This window comes from Pinus tabuliformis, chromosome 4_1 (genome assembly GCF_031772625.1).
Source record: "Pinus tabuliformis cultivar Carrire ecotype Pingquan chromosome 4_1, CPIR1, whole genome shotgun sequence".
In the NCBI taxonomy this organism is placed as follows: Eukaryota; Viridiplantae; Streptophyta; class Pinopsida; order Pinales; family Pinaceae; genus Pinus; species Pinus tabuliformis.
The window spans coordinates 717,298,844-717,313,792 of NC_142303.1; the positions used below are offsets into that span (position 1 = coordinate 717,298,844).

At 35.4% G+C, this 14,949-nt stretch overlaps 1 protein-coding gene across 1 annotated transcript; it reads left to right on the top strand.

The window, feature by feature from the left end:
- Window positions 1-9,314: 9,314 nt before the first annotated feature.
- LOC149178140 (disease resistance protein RPS2-like) lies at window positions 9,315-12,782 on the top strand. The gene has a single exon (XM_089423549.1). The coding sequence runs from the start codon at window positions 9,514-9,516 to the stop codon at window positions 12,688-12,690; it is 3,177 nt and encodes a 1,058-aa protein (XP_089279675.1). The 5' UTR covers window positions 9,315-9,513; the 3' UTR covers window positions 12,691-12,782.
- The last annotated feature ends 2,167 nt before the right edge of the window (window positions 12,783-14,949 follow it).

Consider the following 14,949-nt stretch of genomic DNA (forward strand, 5'->3'; position numbering starts at 1 on the left):
AAGACAAGTTAAGAGGAATTACCCATAAATAGCTAAGCTGGATGTTCTGAAGACTCCTGGATGTGTTGTGGGATGTCAGAGCTCCAATATCAATGTGAATAAGCGAGCTCTGAAGTGTCTAATAAATAAGTTTGATGCTCATGACGCGCATGCCACAAATCTAGGAAAAAGCGACACTTGAAGGAAAGATTCTAAAACGATCTTTGCATGTAACCTCCAGCTGCTAAAATAGCTCCCTAAAATCTAGGATGTTTTTTGCATGTTGCTTTTTGCTATTTTGGGAAAAGCAGTCCATGCATGCAAGTCAAGTTTTCTCGATCCTGGGTGGAACCGGTCAACTCGATGGCACATGCAACAGTCTGCTTGACTAAGGGTAACTTTTACACAGTTTCTGGGAGGAAGTTGGGCTGGTTGGCCAGAAGGATTGCACAATTTTTGGGCTAAGCAGCTGACTGCTGCCCAGGATTGCACAATTTCTAGGTTGAGTAGTCCTGTTGGATCAGATTGCGCAGTTTTTCCAGGGAAGGTTGAAAGGAAAAATTGCGCAATTCCTGAGGCCAACAGGCTGCCAGTCATGATTGCGCAATTTTTGGAGGGAAGGTTGGTTTCCCTCCAGAATTGTACAATTTCTTGAGGGAGTTGTTCAACCTACAACTGGACCAAGTCTGGGGAAGCGGCCTGTGAGGGGAATGTAGCAAGCTATCATGCACAGGCTGTCATGCTCCTAGAAAACCACTGAAGCTTATGTACTTGACAGTGTAAGACATGCTGCTAAGGATGGTTGGTAGGGAGGCTCTAAAACGAAGCTAAGGAAAAATTTTGGAGGGTGGTTATAGCCGCTACAACACCTTCATAATCAATTTCTCCATCCTTAAGATCTGATCCATCGTTGGACTCAAAAGCCATGAGAACACATTCATTGTGTTCTTCTTCATCTGATGAACATTTCTCAATGCTTTCATCTAAAGTATCATTTTTTTCTTTGGAGTAGCAAAGCATTCTCTTTTGAGCTTTAGCTTTTCGAAATTTTTGAGTTTTATCCTGCTCTTCATCTCCTTATCCTTCTCCTCCTTTTCACTTCTTTTGTGTGGACATTTTGCAGCAAAATGTCCAACTTCTCCACATTCGAAATACTTGAAAGGAAGATTGCCTTTATACTTTCCGGAACCTCTCTTTAATTTATTGGAAAATATGCAATTCATAATTTTGATGTAGTTGAGTGACCTCAAGTAATATTATTTCCCCAATGGTTCATCTTCCACTTTATTTACAATATAGCCACCACGTGGAAAACTAGTTGAAACAATTATAGCGGAAGAAATTTTATTTTTCACCACATCTTTAAAGGATACCAACTTTGAAGTTGAAGTGACCCCAAGTCTTAGTAATTGCAATACCAAATGGATCATTAAATAATTAAATAAGTTATATTCAGATATTAAAGATTGGTATTCTAGTTGTTTGACTCTTTGCAAATCTCCAATTATTGTTTTAAGTGTGCCATAAATCCATTTGAATTCATGCACAAAAGTATGGTATTCCCACTGAGAGACTTTACCATCATCTAAAATCTCTATAATATAATAGTGGTTTTACCAAATAATAGTTTGGTAGGTATTTCATCAAACACTGGGCATTCAAAGGGTTTAGAAAACACTTCTAAAATATGAATTTTATCAAGTCCTACATTCAAAGGTTTTAGAAAGTAGTTGTTGGAAAGACATTATGTAAAACACTTGCCATTCATGTGGTTTGTCTAAAACTTAGAATACAAGGATTTCATCAAACAAATGATGTGCAAACTATTCGTCAAATAATTAGCATTTATCTAAACTAAAGTTGAAATTACAATGGGCCAACATTCTTGACTAAATCAAGAAACACATCCTTGTCGTCAACATGATCTTTTCCTTCTAATCCCCAACCTAACATAGAACATATCAGATCAACCAAATGCACACATTCACTTATCTCTTTGATCTAGTTGTTATAATGATCACAAGAGGCCTCCTCTCCATAGGGCACATAAGTTTCTGTGAAACATAAAGGCCCCTCTTTTGAGGATTTTTGAGATTTCAAGTACAAGGGATTGCTATAATAAAACCCTTACTTGGTCACGTGAGTGCTATCACTACTTATATCCTTGATATTTTGAAAGAAAAATACTTTGGTACAAAGAGACCTTTGAAGCATGGTGGGTTTGTGTTCTTTCTTAGGTGGCTTAAAATGCCTTGGCTCTGACTTGGGTGAATTTTTGGAGGTAAAGCGAGGGTCATGAGTTGTGTCCTTCATGTGAAAAGTTGTTAATGTTTGCTAGCTATGTTGGACATTACCATACCCGATGTTATTGTATTTTGTCATTTGCTTCATCCATGTTGTTGAAACTTTTTCTCTAATGTTTCACTAAATTCAAATTTTTATAATCATTTTCTTTAAATGAAAAATTTGTTACTATTTATGATTTGTTAATGCACTTATGAAAGTGATATTTTTTTAATACATGAAAAAGTCTCGAGTACCATGGGTTATTTTGTAAAAACAATAACATACCACTTATAATAACATGTTGGTGGTTCATGAAGGGGTAAGCTTCTACTTAGGTAAAGACCTCTAAGTCTTGATTCTCCGACCTATTTCCTTATGTTTGAGGAAAACAAACAATTAACCAAACATAAAGAATTTAAAATCTTATTGTAAAACAAAAAATTCATTGTTTCAACTTCTAACCAAATTCTAATTCAAAAAATTTAATAACTAATTTTTTAGTGAATTTTTTTTACATATATCTAAATGATAAATACCAAATTCTAATTCAAAAAATTTAATAACTAATTTTTTAGTGATTTTTTTTTTATTATAAATTTTTAATTCCTACCTTAACAAGTATCCATGGTTATAATTTTCTGCTTTTATTTAAAAAATCCTGAATTTCCCTGTAATTTCACCAAGGTTGTGCATGGATCTTGAAATTTTCACTATTCAAATAACTAAATAAACTTGTAAGCTCATGAATGTTAGAAATTTTCAATGTTTAAATACTAATAAACTTATTCATTTAAAAATCAATTTTAATCAATTCCACAACTGGTAGGAATAAACTTTTTATAAAAATTACACATGAGAACAGTAATGAAAGAAGGATGGACCCAGGCAGTAACGCTTACAGATCAGTACAATAATTAAAATTGCAGTGAGGATGGACCCAGTCAGTAATGTTTACAGAGCAGTACAACAATAATTAAAATTGACACTGCAACAACTATTCAAGATCATTGGCAGATGACCATAAAGTCATAGTTGTGTCCCAGAAATTGCAATAAAACATTATTGTTGTCCCGTTGATAATAAAGTTTGCCCCTCATCAAATGCCTCCGACCATCCACCAGCTGTATGGCAAATCTTTAACGTTATCAATCGCTGTTATGCTTACTTTTTCCAAATGTACGTCTCATTTTTTTCCAAAGCAGGGCGGAAAATCAAAATTTTATTTAGCCTGCCGTTACATCGAAACTTACGGAATGTACGTCTCATTTTTTTTTTGGCCAAAGCAGGGCGTAAAATCAAAATTTTATTTAGCCTGCTGTTACATCGAAACTTACGGAACAAAATCTTTTTCTTCTCTGCGAAAAGATCTTACGGAACAAAATCTTTTTCTTCTTTGCAAAAAGATCTCCACCAATATTCTGCTTCAATGATTCAATTTATCTCTCCAACTCTAGCATATTATTTTGTTGAACCACAATTTGTTGCAGCAATTTTTCCTTGAATTTCTCAAACTCATCCAACTCAGTCTTCAAATAATTATCAACCAAGGGAGGTTTATTCTCCTTTAGTTTTCGTATTTCCTCTTTCAACAACTTATTTTTGTTTATAGCTTTGCTTAGCAGATCAAGTGCAGTAATGAGCTCACCTTCATATAATTATCAACCAAGGGATGTTTATTCTCCTTTAGTTTTCGTATTTCCTCTTTCAACAACTTATTTTTGTTTCTAGCTTTGCTTAGCCCATCAAGTGCAGTAATGAGCTCACCTTCATGATCAATTTATCCATCCTCCATATATGATCCATCTTTGGACTCAAAAGCCATGAGAACACATTCATTGTGTTCTTCTTCTTCTAATGAATATTTCTCAATGCTTTCATCTGAAGTATCATTTTTTTCTTTGGAGTAGTAAATCCTTCTCTTTTGAGCTTTATCTTTTCGAAATTTCTGAGTTTTATCCTTGCTCTTCATCTCCTTATTCTTCTCCTCCTTTTCACTTCTTTTGTGTGGACATTTTGCCAAAATTTCCATCTTTTCCACATTTGAAACACTTGAAAGGAAGATTGCCTTTATAGTTTCCGTAACCTCTCTTTAAATTATTGGCAAACCAAGCAAATTATTCATCAAATTCACTACTACAATAATCTTCATTTTCCTTGATTTTGTTTGGAAGTTTCTTGAGCTTCTTGGTAAGAGCCTTGACCTTCTTGGAGGCCTTGAATGCAACTTCACTAGACTCAGGTTTCTCTTCTATAATGTGCATCTCATAGGCTATAAGAATTCCAAGCGATTGCTCCATAGTGAGGGTGCTCAAATAAGATATATCTTCAATAGAAGAAACCTTTGGATTAAATATTTCTGGTAAAGACCTCAAGGTTTTATGAATAATGACTTCATCTTGAAAATTTTCATCTATGCTCTTGATCAGATTGGTCACTTTTTCAACCCTTCAGAAATATTCTGCAATAGTTTCATCTTCCTTCATTTTCAAGCTCTCAAACCTCATCCTATAGGTTTGGAGATTTGCTTTCTTCACCTTCTTATCACCTTCATAGCTATTCTCAAGTTTGTCCTAATATTCTTTGGTTGATTTACAATGCATGACTTTTATCAATTCATTCTCACTGAGTCCTGCCAAAATAACATTTCTGGCTTTGGCATTGTTTTGAAAAATATTCTTTTTGTTAGGGTTTGATGAAAGAACATCAAGAACAACATACCCAAACACCACAGTAGAATAAACATCAACACCTTAACTCATGAGGTGCCCCTCCATTCTCATCTTCCACAGATTATAGTTCTCACCATAGAAAATTGGAAGCTTCACATCATGTGCAACCATTGTCCCTTCTCAAATTCTCCTTTCAGTGGTCAAGTTGCAGCAAAAGGAGTTGCCTATGATACCAATTGTTAGCCACAAGTAATACTAAGAGGGTGAGGGGGTGGGGTAGGGGTAAGGGTGAATCAGTATTATGAAAATATAACAATTAAATTTTCTATAGTTAAAACTTATTCATAAATTCACTTCAGAAATATATAACAAGAAAATTCACATGCACAAGAGAAACACAAATAAGCATCACATGTAGACACATATATTTTAGGTGGAAAAACCCCCTCTCTAGGGCAAAAAACCACTGAACTATTTTCTGCTTCTTCTTATTATCTATTGCTTCAAAATATTCTCATTTACATACATCAACTAGCCACCACTAGCAATAGAGCACCCATCCCTTGACTGAAATGAGAAATGTTGGTTACAATCAACTTGGAGCACCCACTCCTACAATAGACAATCAACATGCACTTAGCTTGAAGCCCCTACCCCAAGTACAAACAATTCTGCAACAAGATAATATGATTCAACATTGAAAATATTGTTGCATAAACAAAAAGCTAGCATCAAATAAGCACACTCATGCAACCACAATTTTACACTCCAAATGAGAGAACAAATCTCTCCACACACACTCTCCAAATTGATCTTCAATCTCTACACACAACTCTGAAACACTGTTGATGAATAATTTTTGAAGCACACTGCAATACTAAAGCTTTGAACTCACTGCTCCAATCACTGGTTTGTGCACTTCCTTTACATGCACACTCACTCACTCACACTGCTAGAGAACCAACCGACTGAGCAATTTTTCTTCTCATATTTATAAAATATGGAAATGGTTAAGTCGCTAAATTCTTCAAATGATGGAACTCACCGAAAACCTTTTCACATGCTTCAAATTTGACTGATATAGAATTCTTGACCAAATCAAGCCACTTACTCCACTATACTTTTGATATTTTCAACTTTGATCAAGTTCTAGAGGCCCCACGACTTGTCTCGACGTTTTTCTAGAAAATTCAGACCATAAGCTTCACCAAAAACAAAATAATTTCAATTTTGTGCATGAAATCTGGAGTAATTTTCATATTTTCTTTCGGTCTCTCACACAAGCTTATGAAATTTCGACTGGTCTCTCCCACAACATTGTGAAAATTCGATTGGAGTCTTTCAGTCGCACGAAGAAGCCCTCATCCCAACAACTGTGGCAGAGCATAATGCAAACCAAACAATCTTTCCCTCAAACTTGCAACATAGCTTCAGGGGATTGATATGATCTATAAACCATCCTTCCAAGCCCAACTTGACATTAAGAAACCAACTACATGTCTCAATAAGAATCCACACAACATCAACTAGACCTCTAGCAAGGTTGTGGCTCAGTTTCAGATGAGGCCTTATTGCATCTTGACACTTATTTTACAAACCTTCTGAGACTATAACAACACTTTACATCAACATGAAAACCCTCAACAAGTATACAATAGACTCAAAATTATACATAGTGACTCATGAGTACATGCCATATAACAAGTGATATAAATGGGAACACAAACATGCCAACAACGAATGATGTAGTTGAGTGACCTCGAGTAATATTATTTCCCCCAATGGTTCATCTTCCACTTTATCTATCATATAGGCACTACATAGAAAAGTGGTTGAAATAATTAAAGCGGAAGTTTTTTTATTTTTCACTGCGTCTTTAAAGGATAACAACTTTGAAGTTGACCCCAAGTCCCAGTTCTCCTTGTAATTGCAATACGAAATGGATCATTGAATAATTGCATAAGCTATATTCAAATATTAAGATTAGTATTCTAGTTGTTTGACTCTATGTAAATCTCCAATTGTTGTTTTAAGTGTGCCACAAAATCATTTGAATTCATGCACAAAAGTATGGTATTCTTGCTGAGGGACTTTACCATCATCTAAAATCTCTGCAATATAATAGTGGTTTTAGCAAATAATAGTTTGGTAGGTATTTCACCAAACAATTGGCATTCAAAGGTTTTAGCAAGCACTTGTAAAATATGCATTTTATCAAACTCTTGCATTCAAAGGTTTTAGAAAGTAGTTGTTGGAAAGAAATTTTGTAAAACACGTGGCATTCAAGTGGTTTATCTAAGACTTGGAATACAAGGATTTCATCAAACAAATGATGTGCAAACTATTCGTCAAATAATTGACATTTATCTAAACTAAAAGTTGAAATTACAATGGGATAACATTCTTGACAACATCAAGAAACACATCCCTGTCCTCAAAATGATATTTTCCTTGTAATCCCCAACCCAACATGGCACATATGAGATCTTCCAAAGGCACACATTCACTTAGCTCTTTGATCTAGTTGTTATAATGATCACAAGAGCCTCCTCTCCATAGGGCACATAAGTTTCTGCGAAACATAAAGGCCCTTCCTTTGAGGGTTTTTGAGATTTCAAGTACAAGGGATTGCTATAATAAAACCCTTACATGGTCACGTGAGTGCTATCACTACTTATATCCTTGATACTTTGAGAGAAAAATACTTTGGTACAAAGAGACCTTTGAAGCATGGTGGGTTTGTGTTCTTGCTTAGGTGGCTTAAAATGTCTTGGCTCTCACTTGGGTGTATTTTTGGAGGTAAAGCTAGGGTCATGAGTTGTGTCCTTCATGTGAAAAGTTGCTAATGTTTGCTAGCTATGTTGGACATTACCCTACCTGATGCTATTGTATTTTGTCATTTGCTTCATCCATGTTGTTGAAACTTTTTCTCCAATGTTTCACTAAATTCAAATTTTTATAATCATTTTCTTTAAATGAAAAATTTGTTACTATTTATGATTTGTTAATGCACTTATGAAAGTGATATTTTTTTAATACATGAAAAAGTCTCAAGTACCTTGGGTTATTTTCTAAAAACAATATCATACCACTTATAATAACATGTTGGTGGTTCATGAAGGGGTAAGCTTCTACTTAGCTAGAGACTTCTAAGTCTTGATTCTCCGACCTATTTCCTTATGTTTGAGGAAAACAAACAATTAACCAAACATAAAAAATTTAAAATCTTATTGTAAAACCAAAAATTCATTGTTTCAACTTCTATCTTATATTCAAAATATACATAGAAATCATTTGATTTAAATGCATACATATATCTAAATTATAAATACCAAATTCTAATTTAAAAAATTTAATAACTAATTTTTTAGTGAATTTTTTTTACATATATCTAAATGATAAATACCAAATTCTAATTCAAAAAATATAATAACTAATTTTTTAGTGATTTTTTTATTATTATTATTATAAATTTTTAATTCCTCCTCTAACAAATATCCTAACAAGTATCCATGATTATAATTGTCTTCTTTTATTTAAAAAAATCCTGAATTTCCCTATAATTTCACCTAGCTCATGGACGATTGTTAAGATTTCACCAAATTTGTGCACGGATCTTGAAATTTTCACTATTCAAATAACTAAATAAACTTGTAAACTCATGAATGTTAGAAATTTTCAATGTTTAAATACTAATAAACATTCATTTAAAAATCATTTTTAACCCATTTCACAACTGGTGAGAATAAACTTTTTATAAAAGTTACACTTAATGACAGTAAGTGTTTAAATACTACTTATTCATTTTAAATAAACTTTTTATAAAAGTTACACTTAATGACAGTAAGTGTTTAAATACTACTTATTCATTTTAAAATCAATATCAATCAATTCCACAACTAGTGAGAATAAACTTTTTATAAAAGTTACACGTAATGACAGTAAGTGTTTAAATACTAATAAAGTTTGCCCCTCATCAAATGCCTCCGGCCATCCACCAGCTGTATGGCAAATCTTTAACCTTATCAATCGCTGTTCTGCTTTACTTTTTCCAAAGCAGGGCGGAAAATCAAAATTTTATTTAGCCTGCCGTCACATCGAAACTTACCGAACAAAGCCTGATGGCACTTATATTATTTTTCTTCTCTGCAAAAAGATTGGAAAAGACATTTCCAGCATTGCAACACAACATGCTTAGGCTCTCCTTCAACGCACCCAAATTAAAATATTTCAAAGTGTAATTATTACAATTTCTAACGATTTAACACAATCATGTTGCAATTCCTAACTTTTTCTAAAGGTTAAAAGTACAATAATTCCAACTTTTTCTAAAGGTTAGACAAATAAAGGCCCACTCGCATAATTCGCTTTAGAATCACGAAGTGGGAACAACGATTTGAAAAAGCTGAGGTCGATTAATACGGCCATCGACCTCCCTCTCTCCTCTGTTCTTATATTCACTCGTTCACCTGCATTTCTCAATTTCGCTTACTCTCTCGCAGCCCTTTTCAGATCTGCTCGCGCTACTCTTGCATTTGCCCCTTCTTTTGCTTTTAGTGCTCAGCTAAATAAATTATCCATGGCGGCGGATTTTGGAATTCAAACGGCAGCCAACGTTGTAGCCGACAATGTTGCAGGCCCTATTATCGGTGTAGTCATCCGAAGAATGACGGATATCATTGAGATGGGGGAAAATGTCCGTCATCTCAAAACTGACTTCACCCGTATGCAGGGTGTTTTAGAGCGTATTGAAAATCAATTCCGAGAGCAGCAGAGAGCGCTCCCACCCCCTGTCCAGAATTGTTTGGGAAGAATGCACAATGCCCTTCAAGAGGTCGATGATTTGATCGTTCGTGCGGAGCCACAGCCACGGTGTCTCGGCTGCTGCTCCCTCCGCAACCCCAAGCTGTCCACCCAAATTAGAGATTGGAAGACGGGATTTGATCGACTCTTTGAAGAGCTTGAAAGGGAATTTTTATTATGTGCCAATACCACACAGATTGTGGCCGCCTCACGGCTTCAGGTAGACGCCCTTCGTCAACCTGTCCCGGAGTCCGGATTCGTAGGGTCAGCCATTGAAGATGCTCAGAAAGTGCAGGCATGGCTTGGTGAAGCTCATCCCCAAGCTCGGATGGTCGGCATTTATGGCATGGGGGGCGTCGGCAAGACGTCTTTACTGAAACTGGTCTACAACCACTTCAAAGAGGAGAGAGGTATTTTTGATTTGGTTATTTGGCTTACAATTTCTCAGCACTATCAGATTGAAAAATTGCAGGCCTCCATTGCTGAGATGCTTAATTTAAAGTTGGAGAGCATTTCTGACAGTGATACAAGGAAAATGATATTGTCAGAATCGCTGGCAAAGAGGAAGTTTCTTTTGATCTGTGATGATATGTGGGATCGAATCGATCTCATTGATGAAGTTGGCGTGACATTTGGGGATCACAATTGTAGCAAGGTATTAATTTCCAGTCGCAGCAGAGAAGTGATCTTCGCGATGGAGGCAAGCGAAGAGTACACATTGAAGATACAAACCCTGTCCGAGGAAGTAGGGTGGGAGTTATTTAGGACAAAAGCTTTTACAGATGGGGTTCTTCCAAGGGAGAACAATATAGAGGGTATAGCTAGAGAAATTGCCTCTGAGTGTCGAGGTTTGCCATTGGCCCTAAACACAGTTGCTGCAGCAATGAGGCGGAAAAAGACGGAAGATGAGTGGAGGCGTGCTTTGACTCTCATGAGAATTGCAGATCCTGCCTTCCAAGCCAGCCACAGCATCATTGATAGAGACCTGTACAAAAGGCTAAAATGGAGCTATGACGATTTGCCTGCTCGTAACTTGAAGATTTGTTTTTTATATTGCGCTGTGTTTCCTGAGGATGCAGAGATTCCTGTGGAGACGTTGTTAGAAATGTGGAGCGCAGAAAAGCTGATCACCCAAATGGATGCCGGGCACGAGTACATTGATGTACTGGTAGATCGGGGCTTGTTCGAACATGTTGCTGAAGGTAATCGTGGGAAGGTAGAGACTATAAAGTTAAGCAACGGCGGCTGGGTTGTCAGGGATGAGGAGAAGCGAGTAAAAGTTCATGATGTGGTGCGCGACCTGGCAATATATATAGGCCGAAGTGAGGAGAAGTGGTTGTTTGCCACAGCTCAACATCTACAAAATTTCCCTACTGAAGATGAGATTAGGGATTGCAAACGAATATCTGTTGGTCATAATGATATTCAGGATCTCCCCACAGATCTCGTTTGTTCACAAGTTGCGAGTTTGGTGTTGGCCAACAATGAAAGCATTAGAGAGGTTCCTCGACGTTTTTTCTCCACGGCCATATCGTCTCTCAAGGTTCTTGATCTCTCTCAATGCATCTCAATAACATCGTTGCCAACATCATTGGGGCAACTTGAACAACTTGAATTTCTGAAATTGACTGGCTGCTACAGTTTGCAGACTTTGCCAGAAAGCATAGGTAATCTTTCTCGTCTGAGATTTTTGAATCTTGAATATTGTGAATCACTAAATGCATTGCCGGACAACATCGGTCATCTCAGAAATCTAAAGCATCTCAACTTAAAAAGATGTGATAGCTTAATGGCGATTCCACATGGTATCTCTCACCTCACTTCATTGAACAAGCTGTTCTTGCCAAATAACAATATTTCTGCTATAAATGTGGAGGATATTGCAAATCTCTCGAATCTGATGGAGCTGACGGCAACGCTAGAATGTAAAAATATAGAAAGTACAATGACTACATGGACGGAGCTAAGGAGGTTGGAGGTAAGCTGCGTCTACGATGCAGATAGAGATGATGTGGGGGAGGAGCATATTTTTCCCTTCAACATGGATAATCTGAACAAGTTGGAACATTTTACACTCAATCATTATAAGGGGGTAAGTTTACCCAACTGCATTCCTCAGTTTCAAAACCTGAGAGAGTTAGAATTGTTGTACTGTGAGCAACTTAGGGAGCTTCCTGGAATTGTAGGCGGGTGGGGCTTTCCAATGTTGAAGAGGTTGAGACTTGGGGGTCTAAGCAAATTAGAAAGCATGATGGTGGGATCATCTGTTTCTGTTTTGTCAAGTGAAGAAACAATGCCCCAACTCGAATATATAGAAATAACATCTTGCAGTTCGTTGAAGAGATTGAGAACGAGGAAATTACCTCGTTTAAAGAAGTTAATGATCGGGGATTGCACGGAGCTTGAAGCACTCGAAATTGAGAGTTGCGGTCTTCCGATGCTCGAGGACTTGACGCTTTATGGCCTAGAAAAGTGTGAGACTATAGTGGGACCCTCTGGTGTGATCAACGACGGAGTAATGCCCAAACTTCAACATTTGCACATACTTGGTTGTCCGTCGCTGAGAAGATTGGTATTTGAGGGGCTATCTAATTTAAAGCACATGGGAATATGTAATTGCAATGAGCTAAGGGAGTTAGCGGTGGGGAGCGGCGGCTTTCCAGCGTTGGAGAGGTTGCTTCTTGGTGACTGTCCGAAGGTAGAGAATATGGTGGGGCCCCATGATGCGTGGGATGACCAAACAATGCCTCAACTTAGACTAATGAGGATATCAGGGTGTCCATTACTCAAGACATTGCCAAGAGGAATGGAGAAACTGTCCCGGTTGCAGCAAATATATGGAGAGGCTGAGTGGTGGCAAAATTTAATTTGGGAAGATGAGAATGTGAAAAACAGTCTCTTTCCTCTTTTCAGTGAAGACTGGAATAGGATGCTTACACAGTTACCATCATAAATGTTTTGTTATATTTTACACAAATGGTAATATTATTAATTTTAAAGTGTGAGATATTTTGTGTTTAACATTATTTAAATGTTATTTGGGAATTACACACTGATGATGTTTAAATCATAAATGTTTTGTTATATCCTGTACAAATGGTAATATTATTGTTTTTAAAGTGAGATATTTTGTGTTTAATATTATTTAAATGTTATTTGGAAATTACATATTGTGATGTTTAAATGTTATTTTTATATAATTTAATTAATCATATTTTTTAATTAATTCACATATATATATATATATTTATTCTTTTTATTTAATAAATTCAAAATTTTCTTTTATAATTTATTTAATAAGTATATTAAGGTAATAGAAGTTGTTTTATTTTATTTTTTTATAATTTTTTGTTTAATAATTTATATTTTTTTATTTAAATTTTTTTTTATCAAAGTCAATAATAATTATTATTTTCATTATTATTAAAGTTAATACTCATTACTTTTATCATTCTTTCTTCCCCTAACAATAATATTTATATTTTATCACCTTTTTCTATTGAAATGAGTTTAATATTTTTCATATCACTAGTTGAACTTCAAGTCTCTAAAGATGAATGAAGAATTCACTCTAAACATGAGACAAATCCTTAAAACAACACACAATTCTCCAAAAGTATTTATGGACACAATTATACTTTATTAATTTTTATATATTTTATTGTAAATTCTATATGTTATTATTTAATGTATAATTATTAATTTTAAATTAGATTATTATTATTAATTTTAATTTTAATGATACATAAAATGATAATACTAAAAATATATAATTGTTTTTTTTTTTGAATATTAAAAAACTATTTATTTAAAGAATAAAAATTATTTTGTAATGAATATTACAATATGTTTCAGTGTTCTGAATTGAGTAAAGAATCATAATGTCATGATATATACTTTATTATTTTTATATATTTTATTAGAAAATTTCCATATTATTTAATGCATAATTATTAATTTTAAATTAAATTATTATTATTAATATTAATTTTAATGATATATAAATAATAATAATAAAAATATATATTTGTTATTTTTTATTTAAATATTAAAAAACTATTTATTTAAAAAACAAAATTTATTTTGTAATGAATATTACATATGTTTCAATGTTTTAAATTGCTTAAAAAATCATAATTTCATGATATATAATTATTTGAACCAAAGAGAGAATATTCATTATAGTAAATTGGGTCGACAAAGTTATACTCTATTACTTTTCATATGTTTTATTAGAAATTTTACATTTTGTTTTTTTGTTTTGTTTTGTTTTTGTTTTTTTTAATCTGAATTTGCTTACTCCTATATTGATACAAAAATAAATTTACAGAGAGGCAGTGGCCTCGAGAAGTCTAGCCCAGAGATGCGACATGCTCACATTACATTGCTTGAACACTGACCAAAAAGACTTGCTGAAGACTGACTAGAAGAGCTTCCATGAAACAGAAAACGCCAGTGTCAAAATTGAAGACTGACCAGAGGTAAATCTAGACCAAAACAGGTTGACTAGGCCCGTACAAGAAAACAGGAAAGCGCTGCCCATTCAAAACTGGAATCTGACCCATAAAACAGCTAAATCCGAAACTGAGACCCAAAGACATAGTCAAGAGAATGCCGCCCATGCAGGGGAAACCGACAATTTAACATTGGAAAAAAGGTCTGAGCATGAGAACTGTAAAGCATATAATGACTATAAACCAGGAGGGAATTCAGCATCTTCGAGCAGCAGAGAATCAAAAACCATTGAACGCAGACCTGCTTAAGCTTCATGAGAGGTGGAAGGCGATTCTTCAACGATGCGACACCCATATTTGTAGGGGTCTTCATCCTCAGAGGGATGGCCCTCTTTGCCTGAAGAACCGCCACCAGTAGGGACGCTCGGACCGGCTTGAATGTTCATGTCCTGGGTTACAGAGCCACCCGGATCCTTACCCTGCGTATTGTCAATCTGAGAAGTTCCAAGCCTGTCTTCCGCCCTCGTCTCCAGAGACATCCCTGGTGTCACAGCGACCGAACCAAGAGTATCCTCTTGAATCTCAATGGTGACTGAAGCTATGAAGGAGGAATTACTGAGGGTAAAGGGGAACCGAAAACGAGCAGTGTGAGATTGGGAATTATGAGAGCGCGCTGCTGAATTATGCTGCCCTCAACCCCGTCCACGACCACTCCTGGTAACGGGATAGCGGTCAGAGCAGAAGTCCGAGGCTTCAAA